This window comes from Rana temporaria, chromosome 6 (genome assembly GCF_905171775.1).
Source record: "Rana temporaria chromosome 6, aRanTem1.1, whole genome shotgun sequence".
NCBI classification, from domain to species: domain Eukaryota; kingdom Metazoa; phylum Chordata; class Amphibia; order Anura; family Ranidae; genus Rana; species Rana temporaria.
The window spans coordinates 53,763,749-53,778,139 of record NC_053494.1 but is presented as its reverse complement, the minus strand read 5'-3'; the positions used below and the strand labels follow the sequence as shown (position 1 = coordinate 53,778,139).

At 46.5% G+C, this 14,391-nt stretch overlaps 1 protein-coding gene across 2 annotated transcripts in view; it reads right to left on the bottom strand.

The window, feature by feature from the left end:
• Positions 1-6,120: 6,120 nt before the first annotated feature.
• The window catches only part of CCZ1 (CCZ1 homolog, vacuolar protein trafficking and biogenesis associated), a 92,809-nt gene continuing 84,538 nt past the window's right edge, over positions 6,121-14,391 (bottom strand). For both annotated transcript variants that reach the window (XM_040356803.1, XM_040356801.1), the window contains exon 16: positions 6,121-6,427. In XM_040356803.1, coding sequence (XP_040212737.1) covers positions 6,372-6,427 — 56 coding nt within the window. In that variant the 3' untranslated portion in view covers positions 6,121-6,371. The remainder of the gene's footprint in view (positions 6,428-14,391) is intronic.

Here is a 14,391-nt window from a genome sequence, read left to right as displayed (position 1 = left end):
TAACCACCAACACAGACTTTGTCGGACTCTTGATGAGAGCGGCAACGGGATATCCAAGGCCTGTGGCCTTCTGCTCCATGCTGACAGGATGGCTGCCTGCAGGATGCGAGTGTGACTCTGGGCGTATGGTACCGCCTCGAATGTGGCCACCATCTTGCCTAGTAACCTCATACATAGGCGAATAGTCGGTTCCTTTTTGCTTAGAACCAGTAGGATTAATTCCTTGATGGCTTTGACCTTCCTCAGAGGTAGAAACACTCTTTGTTGTTCTGTGTCTAATCTCATGCCGAGATATTCCAACTGCCTTGTGGGCAGGAAGCTGACTTTTCTCGATTTAGGACCCAGCCGAACTTCTCGAGGTATTGGCCCGTGAGGGCCACTGCTCGCCCCAAGCCGGGAGACGAGTGATCTATGACTAGGAGGTCGTCCAGGTATGCTAGGATCGTGACCCCTTGGATCCTTAGTTTGGCTAGGATTGGAGCTAGGACCTTCGTGAACACCCGGGGGGCCGTAGCCAACCCGAAGGGAAGCGCCACGAATTGGAAGTGACGCGAAGCCACCATGAAGCGTAGATATTTTTGATGTGGCTGATAAATTGGAACATGAAGGTAGGCATCCTTTATGTCTATGGACGCCATGAAGTCGTCCTTTTGGAGTGTGGCAGCTGCTGACCGCACGGATTCCATCCGAAATGAGCGGATCTTTAGGTATGCATTTACCATCTTTAGGTCCAAAATTGGCCTGACATCTCCATTGGACTTCGGGATGATGAATAGGTTGGAGTAGAAACCTAGTCCCTGTTCCAGGACTGGTACCTCTACTATTACTTCCTGGGAAAGTAGATGATTTAATGCCGACATTAATGCGGCTCCCTTCTCCGGATCGTTTGGAATCCTCGACTCCTGGAAATGAGGAGGAGGAAACTTTAGGAAATCTAATTTGTAGCCCGTGGCCACGGAAGACCGTACCCACTCGTCGGGAATGCTGGCTTCCCAAACCTCTGAAAAGAGTCGCAGCCTTCCCCCCACCTTCGTGGGTGGGGGCGCCCCTTCATAAGGGCTTGGGGGCTGGTTTTGCTGGTTTGCGAAACCACTGCTTTCTGCCTCTAGCAGCCTGTCCTTGAGACTTGTTGTTGAAGCCGAATTTTGCTTTCGCAGGAGGCCGTCGATACTGTTTGGCATTAGAGGGCCCCTGCCCAGGGGAGTACTGTCGTTTAAACGCAGGCCCCTGAAACTTCTTCTTAGTTGGCAAGAGAGTACTTTTGCCGTTTGAAATGGTCTGAATGTATTTATCTAGGTCTTCTCCGAAGAGTCGTTCTCCATAGAAGGGAAACCCTACCAGGAGCTTCTTGCATGGGGGCTCGGCCTCCCAGCTCTTTAACCATAAGAGTCTTCTCATATGGATAAGGGATAACGATAAACGTGACGCTTGCTGGATAGAATCCTTAATTGCGTCTACTGTAAAACATATGGCCCTAGGGACATCCGAAAATTCTTCTGCCTGCTGGGCAGGAATAAGTTTAAGCATCTGCTTAATTTGATCCGATAATGCTTGAGCAACCCCAATCGCAGCCACCGCTGGCTGTACTACTGCCCCTGCCGTAGTGAAGGAGTTCTTAAGTAGTGCTTCCAAGCGTTTATCAACTGGATCCTTGAATACCTGTATGTTTTCTACAGGGCATGTTAACGACTTGTTAACACATGAGATGGCTGCGTCCACTGCAGGAGTAGCCCATTTCTTGGAAAATTTATCTTCCATAGGATATAGGGCAGAGAATCTTTTAGGTGGTAAGAAGATTTTATCTGGCTTGTTCCAATCTTGGAACAAAACTCCCTCTAATAGAGGGTGGATCGGAAACACTGCATTGCTTTGAGGCGCCCTCAGTGAGCCCAAAGCTGAAACCGTCGATACCTGGAGATCTGGTACTGGCAAGTTGAATGCATTATGGACCAAGTCCGTTAAGGCTTGAATCCACCAGCCCTCCCCTTGGGAGACTGCTCCAGACTCCTCTGTATCCGGATCTTCGATCCCTGAACCTACTTGGTCCTTGTCCAAGAGATCGTCCAATTCCCCTGAGGAAAGGACCTCCTCTTCTGAGGGTCCACGCTCGGGCGACGGAAATCTAATCCGTTTACTGCCCCGCATAGCTGTGGCTATCATTTTTCCCATTCTTTTCTCCATCTCTCTTAAAGAGGTGAGTAATACCTCGTCCGTGACCATCTTAGGGTTGGACTGACCCGCGCCAGCTCCAGCCCCAGATCCCGATGGCCCCAAGGCTCCCTGTGGGGAAAGCAGCGGCATAGCTTTGTCCGAGACCTCAGACTCTCTGGGGGAATCCCCACCTCTTGTACCCTCTGACCCGGATGCCATGGTACAATACCGAGGTACACCTGCTACCTATTGGTACTTCGAACTATAAAAGTTAATTGCCCAAACACCTGTTTGGGGGATGAAAAATGCTTCCTCTCCCCTAGATGACTTTTTTTTTTTTTTTTTTTTCCTTTTTTTGTTTTTTGTTTCAAATCCAGGAAAGAAAAATCATTCTGTCCCCCTGAGTAGTATTGCAAGAAAAACTATGAGATAGAAAGAAACAGCCTATTTCTAGGCTTGAAAACAGTCTTCTGAAGACTGCAATATTCTTTTTGGCCACTGTGTGTCCTCGGCGCCCCGTGCTGCCGCTCTGGTCTTTCCTCCCCAGTTCCAATGTATCGAATGCTGTTTGGAACGAAAAGGAAGGGCCGCCCCTTCCTTAAACCACTGACCCGCCCTTCCCCCCTCAGCTAAACGGCGCGAATTGCGCCTATAACACGTGAACGCGCGCCCGCCGATAGGGGGGGGGGTTGGGGGGAAGGGAGCCTCTCTGCTCCAGCTGGAACCACGAGGAGGTCAGCGTTTTGCCTGCTTTGCAGGCTCTGAGGAGGAAGACTGATGGAGCATCGCCTGGAGGCTTGCAGGTAAGCATAGCTCTCTGACACACACATACACTTTATATTACACAGGCCCTACTCAAATGCTTTTCCAACACTACAAGGGAGGTCACTTCTTATGGGGAAAAAATACACATAGAGCCATCCTATCATTAAGATATGTGACTAGTTTGCCAGATGCAGCGCATAACTTTAGGCATGTCCCCTGTGACCCCCCAGAAAAAACCTGCTAAGAACCAAGTTCCGCAAGTTTTCCCCTCACTTACCTGCTCCATGCCGCAGGGCTTTGCCAAGCAAGAGGCCCAATCTTCCCCCATCTCCGTGGGGATGTCTAGACCTTCAGGCCCTGGGTTCCTATGAAGGATCCACTGTCCTGGGCCCATATAGCACTCTGGCAACAGAAACATTAGGCACCCAAAGGTTTCTAAGTTCTGGGCCCAGGGTCCAGCTCTCTAAAAAGAAAAGCATTATGGGCTACACCCCAAGGGTTTGGGGTCCGGTTACTGACCACTTTAGCGCTGAGGCCTTTGGACAGAACCGGTTAGCTCACCTAATCCCAAGGATGCGGAGGCAAGCTAAACCATGACCAACACCTAAGACACTGGCGTAAAAACTGAGGTACTCCTCCTATGGGAGGGGGTTATATAGGGAGGGGCATTTCCTGTTTGAGATTGCCAGTGTCCATCACCTGAAGGTACTCCATATAACCCATATAGTAATGAATGCCGCTCTGTGTCCCGTGATGTAACGATAAAGAAAAGGGGGGCGGTGATGTCTCAATCTCCACTCCATCCAATCAGAGAATGCCCGGACCAAAATGCAGGTAAAGGACCCGGACATTTTTTGCGATTCGGCACTGACAATTGCGCAGTCGTGCGACGTGGCTCCCAAACAAAATTGGCGTCCTTTTTTTCCCACAAATAGAGCTTTCTTTTGGTGGTATTTGATCACCTCTGCGGTTTTTATTTTTGACATCATTGATCGTGTTTCCCTATATCAGAGAACACACGATCAATGACAGCGCCACAGTGAAGAACGGGGAAGCTGTGTTTACACACAGCTCTCCTCGTTCTTCAGCTCTGGGGACCGATCGCGGGACTCCAGCCGCGATCGGGTCCGCGGGTCCCGTGCCATTCTGCCGACCTATATGTGCAGGAGGCGGTCCTTAAGTGGTTAAGATAACGCAAAGCATTTACTAAATTGCACCCATGCCAAGCGGACAACCTCCTGTTTTTAGAATGCAGCAAAGCAGCTGCTTGGTGCAAAACCAAGGAACAAGTGGAGATAACAGGGGTAGTGGTGTCTACTTCAGTGATTTCCAGCTTCCAGGGGCATCAGCTAGATAAGGTATATGAGCAGTTATATTGGTCCAGGCTGGACCAATGTAACCATGTATAAAATATCCTTAAAGCGGATGTGCCACGGGAAAATAATATTAAAAGCCAGCAGCTACAAATACTGCAGCTGCTGACTTTTAATATTAGGACACTTACCTGTCCTGGAGTCCAGCGCCGATCGCAGCAGAGCACGAGCGATCGCTCGTCTCTCTGCTGCTCCCCCCGCCATCCACGCTCAGGGAACCAGGAAGTGAAGCGCTGCGGCTTCACTGCCCGGTTCCCTACGGCGCATGCGCGAGTCGCGCCGCGCCAGCCGATTGGCTCCCGCTGTGTGCTGGGAGCCGAGTGTTCCCAGCACACAACGGGCGACAGACGGGATGTGACGGAATGCCCGTCTCGTGTGGCCGGAAGTGGGTGCAAATACCTGTCTTTAGACAGGTATCTGCACCCCCCTCCCCCTGAAAGGTGTCAAATGTGACACCGGAGGGGGGGAGGGTTCCGATCAGCGGGACTCCACTTTAGGGTGGAGAACTGCTTTAACTAGAATGCTAATAGTTGTGATGGTCAGATATACATAAACCAGTCTAGTGTACCGTGTTTCCCCGAAAATAAGCCTGGGTCTTATATTAATTTTGGCAACAAAAGACACAGTAGGGCTTATTTTTGGGGTAGGTCTTACTATGTAATGTGCTGTCTTCTCTTCCCCTCTCTCTACCTGCCTGTTAGGAATCCCCAGTGTGAACTTAGTTAAAATGCTTGTAAAATCTTGTAATCCACTATTACTGTAGTATATAATGTACAATGTGTGTATTTCTGTAATATAATTGTGCCAAATACCTTCATTATAGCACCGCTCTGCGCTTTTGTGACCTGCCGGAGCGCTCTTCCCTGCATTTATATTACAGAAACACACACATTGTACACTACTGTAATAGAGTGGGTTATAGGATTTTACAAGCATTTTAAACTAGGGCTTATTTTCGGGTAGGGCTTATATTGCAGTCCTCCTGGAAAATTACGCTAGGTCCTATTTTAGGGGTAGGTTTTATTTTCGGGGAAACAGGGTATTATCAGTTTACTGATACTTTATACATTGAAGTGTTCTCCTTTAAAATACAATAAAACCTTGGATTGCGAGCATAATTTGTTCCGGAAACATGCTTGCAATCCAAAGCACTTGTATATCAAGGCACATTTCCCCATTAGAAATAATGGAAACTCAAATGATTCGTTCCCCAACCATTTAGTCATAAGTCCTTCAGTTTATAGTCCATATAAAAAGATTATAGCAATGTGTAACCATAAAATGTCCATCCACAAATGGAAGCCTCCACAAGGGGATTAGAAGCAAAATCCAGCAGGAGCAACAGAGTATAAAAGAGAAGAGAGGCGCCTCTAAGTGTAGCAATATGAATATCAAGAAAATGGCTTGTATAAATAAAAATGTATTTAAAAATGTAGCTCGTCTTGCAAAACGCTCTCAAACCAAGGTTTTACTGTATATGTAGGAGCCAACATAGGAGACAAATATATTTTATACGTATTGATATCCTTTAAGTTCTCCCAGCCCACTGTAATCCATGTTCATCTGTCACAACTACTTTCCCAAACCCACAACCATTCTCAGCAAGCCCATTGCCCCCTATTTTGGTATCCGATAATTGGGATTGTCTTATTATAGGAACATTTGTTTGATGAGCTTTGATGGCCTTGTAAGTAAAATCCAACGTCAAATGAATACTGTTTTTTTTGGCAATGAAATGTAAGTACATTTCTTATTCTGTCACTTGTAAAGCAAGAAATATTTCTTGGAAAGGTATCAGTTTAACACACAGCTTATTAAGCTTATTAGGCAGTTAAAAGTATAACAATGATTAGTGAATTTATTGTTGGCGGTCATACGGCTGTAACAGAAATGTAATGCGCTTGTTCAAAGAGCGATCGGATCAGATAAATATTTAAAATCTAAAAACGTTCTGATTACTGAGCCTCCATGTAGAAAGTAGATTCTTACAAGGCAACTATTGCCTTACAACAGTCATTCCAGTCAATATTATGACTGATATTCTGAAAAAAATGTCTGTCACGCACTGTCCATTCAGGCTGGTTAATCCAAGAAGAAGATGTTGTTGAAATGTGTGGCACACAGTTTCTTGATTTCATCTGTAAAAATAAAATAAAAATTTGAACACAGATTAATGAAAAATAAATAAATACATTTATTTATATATATATATATATATATATATATATATATATATATATATATATATTTATTTATTTTTTTATATCATAACAAGCATAATTCTATAAAACAAACAACTTTTGAACATTGCCGCGTCTGGGTTCAGACCACCTAAAAGTGATATTATCAATAGATCCTGGTGAGCCAAGTCTGGTTTATTAGACATCCTTGTATACTCAAAGGAACCAAAATGTTCCTTTCCTTTAAATGTACAATTTGAAAATGCACAAAGCATACTCACCTGAGGTTTCATGCAAAAGGAGACATCACAAAGCCAACCAAGCGTTACGTTAATGCGTGGTAAAACACTTTAGGACAAAGTAATGCCCCGTACACGCGGTCGGAATTTCTGCCAGCAAAAGTCTGATGTGAGTTTTCGTCGGAGATTCCGACCGTGTATGCGCTCCATCGAAATTTTGCTGTTGGAATTTCCGTCAGCAAAAGATTGAGAGCAGGTTCTTTATTTTTCCAGCGGAAAAAATTTCGATCGCTTGTGGCAATTCCAACGCATGCTCATGAACAATTTGACGCATGCTCTGAAGCATTGAACTTCACTTTCTCCGCTCGTCGTAGTGTTGTATGTCACCGCGTTCTTGATGGTCGAAAGTTCAGAGAACTTTTGGGTGACCGTGTGTATGCAAGCCAAGCTTGAGCGGAATTCCATCGGAAAAAAACATCCAAGGTCGTGTGTACGGGGCACAACAGGTTCCCTTGTTAGCCCATCACCCCTCTTCCACCAATACTTACCTTTGTCATGCTTCCTCTACCATTCTGTTAATTTGCTGGAGCCCTTCGGAAATACCTGATACTTCCACCTATGGGGGAAAACATAAAACCTTCTTCCTTTACTCCCAGTGCACAAACATGAGCAGCCAATAACCAGGCCAGAATACTGCCTCCCTAATCTGTGTCCCCTCCACACAGTCTGTATCATTCCTGTTGCTTTCTTCTCCCTTCAGCAACAGTAAAGCGGTCAGGTGATCAGTCTCTAGGGGCTCTGGTTTTGGTTACAGGGCTGAGAATAGAGAACTGAGCATGTGCAGAGCAGGGCGAGACAGTGCATTACTGGATTTTAACCACTTGACCACTGGGCACTTAAACCCCCTTCCTAACCAGATCAATTTTCAACTTTCGGTGCTCTCACAATTTGAATGACAATTACTCAGTCATACAACATTGTGCCCATCTGAAATTTTTGTCCTTTTTTCCCCACAAATATAGCTTTCTTTTGGTGGTATTTGATCACCTCTGCGTTTAGTTGGACCATCATTTATTTTTCAACAGGACAATGACCCCAAACACACCTCCAGGCTGTGTAAGGGCTATTTGACCAAGAAGGAGAGTGATGGGGTGTTGCGCCAGGTGACTACCTCTTGAAGCTCATCAGGAGAATGCCAAGAGTGTGCCAAGCAGTAATCAAAGCAAAAGGTGGCTACTTTGAAGAACCTAGAATATGAAATATATTTTCAGTTGTTTCACACTTTTTTGTTAGGTATAATTCCACATGTGTTACTTCATAGTTTTGATGCCTTCAGTGTGAATCTACAATTTTCATAGTCATGAAAATAAAGAAAACTCTTTGAATGAGAAGGTGTGTCCAAACTTTTGGTCTGTACTGTGTGTGTGATATATATATATATATATATATATATATATATATATATATATGTATATATATGTATATATATATATATATATATATATATATATATATATATATATATATTAGGGTTGTCCCGATACTGGTATCGGTACCGATACTGAGCATTTGCGCGAGTACTTGTACTCGCGCAAATGCTCCCGATGCTTCTGCCGATACTTTTTTTTTTCTTAACTCGAGCGGGCTGAGAGTGGGCGGTGAGCGGGTGCAGTGAGGGGGCAGAGACCCTCAGCTGAGAAGGGGTGGAGAGAGCAGAAAAGATCATCCTCATTGGTATGTTTTCCTTACCTCGAGCGGGTGAAGAGAGGGGGCGGAGAGCGGCAGCTGAGAAGGGGTGGACTGGAGAGAGCGACAAAGATCATCTTCCTAATTGCTGGTATTTGTTTTAAACAACCTTACATCAAATGGGTGCACAGAGGGGGCGGAGAGCGGGGGCTGAGAAGGGGTGGAGAGAGCAGCGGAGATCGTGCTGCTAAATGATGAGAGGGGTGGAGAGTGGGCGGAGAGGGGCTGAGACTGTCCTGAGAGTGTGCTAATAGTGGGCGGAGAGTGGGAGGAGAGCAGGCGGAGAACAGAACGAGCAGGACGAACATCGTAGCAGGCAGCCCTGTAAGCAAGTAAGATTGTGTGAAGTGAAGTGATGCAAGCTGAATGAATAGTTGAATACTGTACAGTAAGTAGTGCACACTATCACAGTTGCAAGCTATGTGTACTGCAGTTGCCAGAAGTAATTGCGTGCCGTGTGTCACTGACTTGTCTAGCATTGCATGTTCTGTGTCAGTATGGAGTCACATAAAAAATAGAGCATTATCAATTGTACTTTAGGAATGTAATACTGTATAGTTTTATTCTAAATAACGTTATTCATTTAAAAGAAATTGATCAATTTATGTAGATTTGCATTTTATTTTAGATCCGATTTTTTTAAGCAAAGTTCAGTTTTGATAAGCTCAGCAAGCATGGCCCAGGGGGAGGCTGCCTTTCTCTCATGAAGAAGAAGATAAGAATTAACTCTTAAGGAGAACAGTGCCACCCACTGACAGTTATTCTGTATTACACCTATAGTGCTTAATTGAAGTTTAAAATGCAATGTGAAAAAAGCAGCATTGACTCATTTCCAACTCGCAAAATAGTAAACCCAATGAATGTTTTCGCTATCTGTAAAGGGGCATTCTTCCCACCGACCACCAATGTAAGGGTCATTCTTCCCACTGATCACCAATGTAAGGGTCATTCTTCCCACTGATCACCAATGTAAGGGTCATTCTTCCCACCGACCACCAATGTAATGGGCATTCTTCCCACCGACCACCAATGTAATGGGCATTCTTCCCACCGACCACCAATGTAATGGGCATTCTTCCCACCGGCCACGAATGTAATGGGCATTCTTCCCACCGACCACGAATGTAATGGGCATTCTTCCCACCGACCACGAATGTAATGGGCATTCTTCCCACCGACCACCAATGTAAGGGTCATTCTTCTCACCAACCACGAATGTAATGGGCATTATTCCCACCGACCACGAATGTAATGGGCATTCTTCCCACCGACCAATGTAATGGGCATTCTTCCCACCGACCACCAATGTGAGGGGCATTTTTTTCCCACCGACCACCAATGTAAGGGGCTTTTTTTCCACCGACCATCAAAGTAATGGGCATTCTTCCCACCAACCACGAATGTAATGGGCATTCTTCCCACCGACCACCAATGTAATGGTCATTCTTCCCACCAACCACGAATGTAATGGGCATTCTTCCCACCGACCACCAATGTAAGGGTCATTCTTCCCACCGACCACCAATGTAAGGGTCATTCTTCCCACTGATCACCAATGTAATGGGCATTCTTCCCACCGACCACGAATGTAATGGGCATTCTTCCCACCGACCACCAATGTAATGGGCATTCTTCCCACCGACCACCAATCTAATGGGCATTCTTCCCACCGACCACCAATGTAATGGGCATTCTTCCCACCGACCACCAATGTAATGGGCATTCTTCCCACCGACCACGAATGTAATGGGCATTCTTCCCACCGACCACCAATGTAAGGGTCATTCTTCCCACTGATCACCAATGTAAGGGTCATTCTTCCCACCGACCACCAATGTAATGGGCATTCTTCCCACCGACCACCAATGTAATGGGCATTCTTCCCACCGACCACCAATGTAATGGGCATTCTTCCCACCGGCCACGAATGTAATGGGCATTCTTCCCACCGACCACGAATGTAATGGGCATTCTTCCCACCGACCACGAATGTAATGGGCATTCTTCCCACCGACCACCAATGTAAGGGTCATTCTTCTCACCAACCACGAATGTAATGGGCATTATTCCCACCGACCACGAATGTAATGGGCATTCTTCCCACCGACCAATGTAATGGGCATTCTTCCCACCGACCACCAATGTGAGGGGCATTTTTTTCCCACCGACCACCAATGTAAGGGGCTTTTTTTCCACCGACCATCAAAGTAATGGGCATTCTTCCCACCAACCACGAATGTAATGGGCATTCTTCCCACCGACCACCAATGTAATGGTCATTCTTCCCACCAACCACGAATGTAATGGGCATTCTTCCCACCGACCACCAATGTAAGGGTCATTCTTCCCACCGACCACCAATGTAAGGGTCATTCTTCCCACTGATCACCAATGTAATGGGCATTCTTCCCACCGACCACGAATGTAATGGGCATTCTTCCCACCGACCACCAATGTAATGGGCATTCTTCCCACCGACCACCAATCTAATGGGCATTCTTCCCACCGACCACCAATGTAATGGGCATTCTTCCCACCGACCACCAATGTAATGGGCATTCTTCCCACCGACCACGAATGTAATGGGCATTCTTCCCACCGACCACCAATGTAAGGGTCATTCTTCTCACCAACCACGAATGTAATGGGCATTATTCCCACCGACCACAAATGTAATGGGCATTCTTCCCACCGACCAATGTAATGGGCATTCTTCCCACCGACCACCAATGTGAGGGGCATTTTTTTCCCACCGACCACCAATGTAAGGGGCTTTTTTTCCACCGACCATCAAAGTAATGGGCATTCTTCCCACCAACCACGAATGTAATGGGCATTCTTCCCACCGACCACCAATGTAATGGGCATTCTTCCCACCGACCACCAATGTAAGGGTCATTCTTCCCACCGACCACCAATGTAAGGGTCATTCTTCCCACCGACCACCAATGTAAGGGTCATTCTTCCCACCGACCACCAATGTAATGGGCATTCTTCCCACCGACCACCAATGTAATGGGCATTCTTCCCACCGACCACCAATGTACGGGGCATTTTTTTCCCACCGACCACCAAAGTAATGGGCATTCTTCCCACCGACCACCAATGTAAGAGGCATTCTTTTCACTGATCATCACCAATGTAAGGAACATTCTTCCCACTGACCACCAATTATGTAATGGGCATTCTTCCCACCGACCACCAATGTAATGGGCATTCTTCCCACCGACCACGAATGTAATGGGCATTCTTCCCACCGACCACCAATGTAATGGGCATTCTTCCCACCGACCACCAATGTGAGGGGCATTTTTTTCCCACCGACCACCAATGTAAGGGGCTTTTTTTCCACCGACCATCAAAGTAATGGGCATTCTTCCCACCAACCACGAATGTAATGGGCATTCTTCCCACCGACCACCAATGTAAGGGTCATTCTTCCCACCGACCACCAATGTAAGGGTCATTCTTCCCACCGACCACCAATGTAATGGGCATTCTTCCCACCGACCACCAATGTAATGGGCATTCTTCCCACCGACCACCAATGTAATGGGCATTCTTCCCACCGACCACCAATGTAAGGAGCATTCTTCCCACCAACCACGAATGTAATGGGCATTCTTCCCACCGACCACCAATGTAAGGGTCATTCTTCCCACCGACCACCAATGTAAGGGTCATTCTTCCCACCGACCACCAATGTAATGGGCATTCTTCCCACCGACCACCAATGTAATGGGCATTCTTCCCACCGACCACCAATGTACGGGGCATTTTTTTCCCACCGACCACCAAAGTAATGGGCATTCTTCCCACCGACCACCAATGTAAGAGGCATTCTTTTCACTGATCATCACCAATGTAAGGAACATTCTTCCCACTGACCACCAATTATGTAATGGGCATTCTTCCCACCGACCACCAATGTAATGGGCATTCTTCCCACCGACCACCAATGTGAGGGGCATTTTTTTCCCACCGACCACCAATGTAAGGGGCTTTTTTTCCACCGACCATCAAAGTAATGGGCATTCTTCCCACCAACCACGAATGTAATGGGCATTCTTCCCACCGACCACCAATGTAATGTGCATTCTTCCCACCGACCACCAATGTAAGGGTCATTCTTCCCACCGACCACCAATGTAAGGGTCATTCTTCCCACCGACCACCAATGTAATGGGCATTCTTCCCACCGACCACCAATGTAATGGGCATTCTTCCCACCGACCACCAATGTAATGGGCATTCTTCCCACCAACCCACGAATGTAATGGGCATTCTTCCCACCGACCACCAATGTAATGGGCATTCTTCCCACCGACCACCAATGTAAGGGTCATTCTTCCCACCGACCACCAATGTAATGGGCATTCTTCCCACCGACCACCAATGTAATGGGCATTCTTCCCACCGACCACCAATGTACGGGGCATTTTTTTCCCACCGACCACCAAAGTAATGGGCATTCTTCCCACCGACCACCAATGTAAGAGCCATTCTTTTCACTGATCATCACCAATGTAAGGAACATTCTTCCCACTGACCACCAATTATGTAATGGGCATTCTTCCCACCGACCACCAATGTAAGGGGCATTTTTTCCCACCGACCACCAATGTAATGGCCTGGGCATGCTTCCCACAGACCACCAATGTAATGGGCATTCTTCCCAGTTCCGACCGACCACCAATGTAAGAGGTCTTCTTCTCACTGACCACCAATGTAAGAGGCCTTCTTCTCACTGACCACCAATGTAAGGGGCATTCTTTTCACTGATCATCACCAATGTAAGGGGCATTCTTCTCACTGACCACCAATGTAAGGGACATGGAGTCACTGTGGTGCCATTTAAGGAGGACTGGTTCTTTATGGACTATTTATTTGCGCAAATCTTCATCATATACTTATATATGCTATTTAATCTTTCATTTACTTGGCGCAGCTGTCCCCTTTTCCTGGAACCTAAAAAGGCTTTCTTATTCATTTTTCTGGTTAAAAAAAAAAAAGGCACAGGAGTGATTAAATAAAATGAATACCACCAAAATAAGCTCTATTTGTGTGAAAAAAAATGATACAAAACAAAACTAGAGTACTGTGTAGCATTTGCGCAATTGTCACTCAAAGTGTGACAGCGCTGAAAGCTGAAAATTGGCCTGGGCAGGAAGGGGGTGAGAGTGCCACTGCCCGATATAGAAGTAGTTAACAATGGACGCTTAATTTTTTATTTTGCTTTTTTCACCCAAGGTAGTGCAAATTATCAACGCCTTTCAGTGCACACCGCACAGAGCCACCAGCAGAATGTCCGCTGTGTGGAAGTATTTTAAAATTAACAAGGACAACCCACGGATGGCAGACTGTAAACTTTGCTCTGCAAAACTATCTAGAGGAGGTACAAAAATCAGCTCTTACAATACCAGTAATCTGATAAAGCATTTGAAATTAACCACTTCAATACCAGCCCATTGTCATATGACGTCCACAAAGGACATCTACCGTTCCGGGTGGATGTCATATGACGTCCTGGGCTTTATGGGGGGATATCTGAATGATGCCTGCAGCTAGAGGCATTATTCAGATATCCTTCTCTTCTGCTGGTGATTCTGTGCAACATAAGAACGATCATAGCGGCGGTTCCGCCGCTTGATCGTTCTTATAGGCAGCGGGAGGGGACATCCCCCCCCTCCCGCCGCCATCCGGTGCTTCTCCAGGCTCTCCCGTGCCATCGGGGGCCCAGAGAACGAATCGTCCGGCGCTGAAAGGAAGCATAGAGATGACTGGTGACCAGATGGTCACCAGTCATCTCTATGACCGTCGGAGGACCCGGGCGTGATGTGATGACGTCACGCCGGGTCCATAGCGTTGCCTATGGAGATTTTTAAGTACCGAAGTTTGGCGCCATTCCATGAGTGTGCGCAATTTTAAAGCGTGACA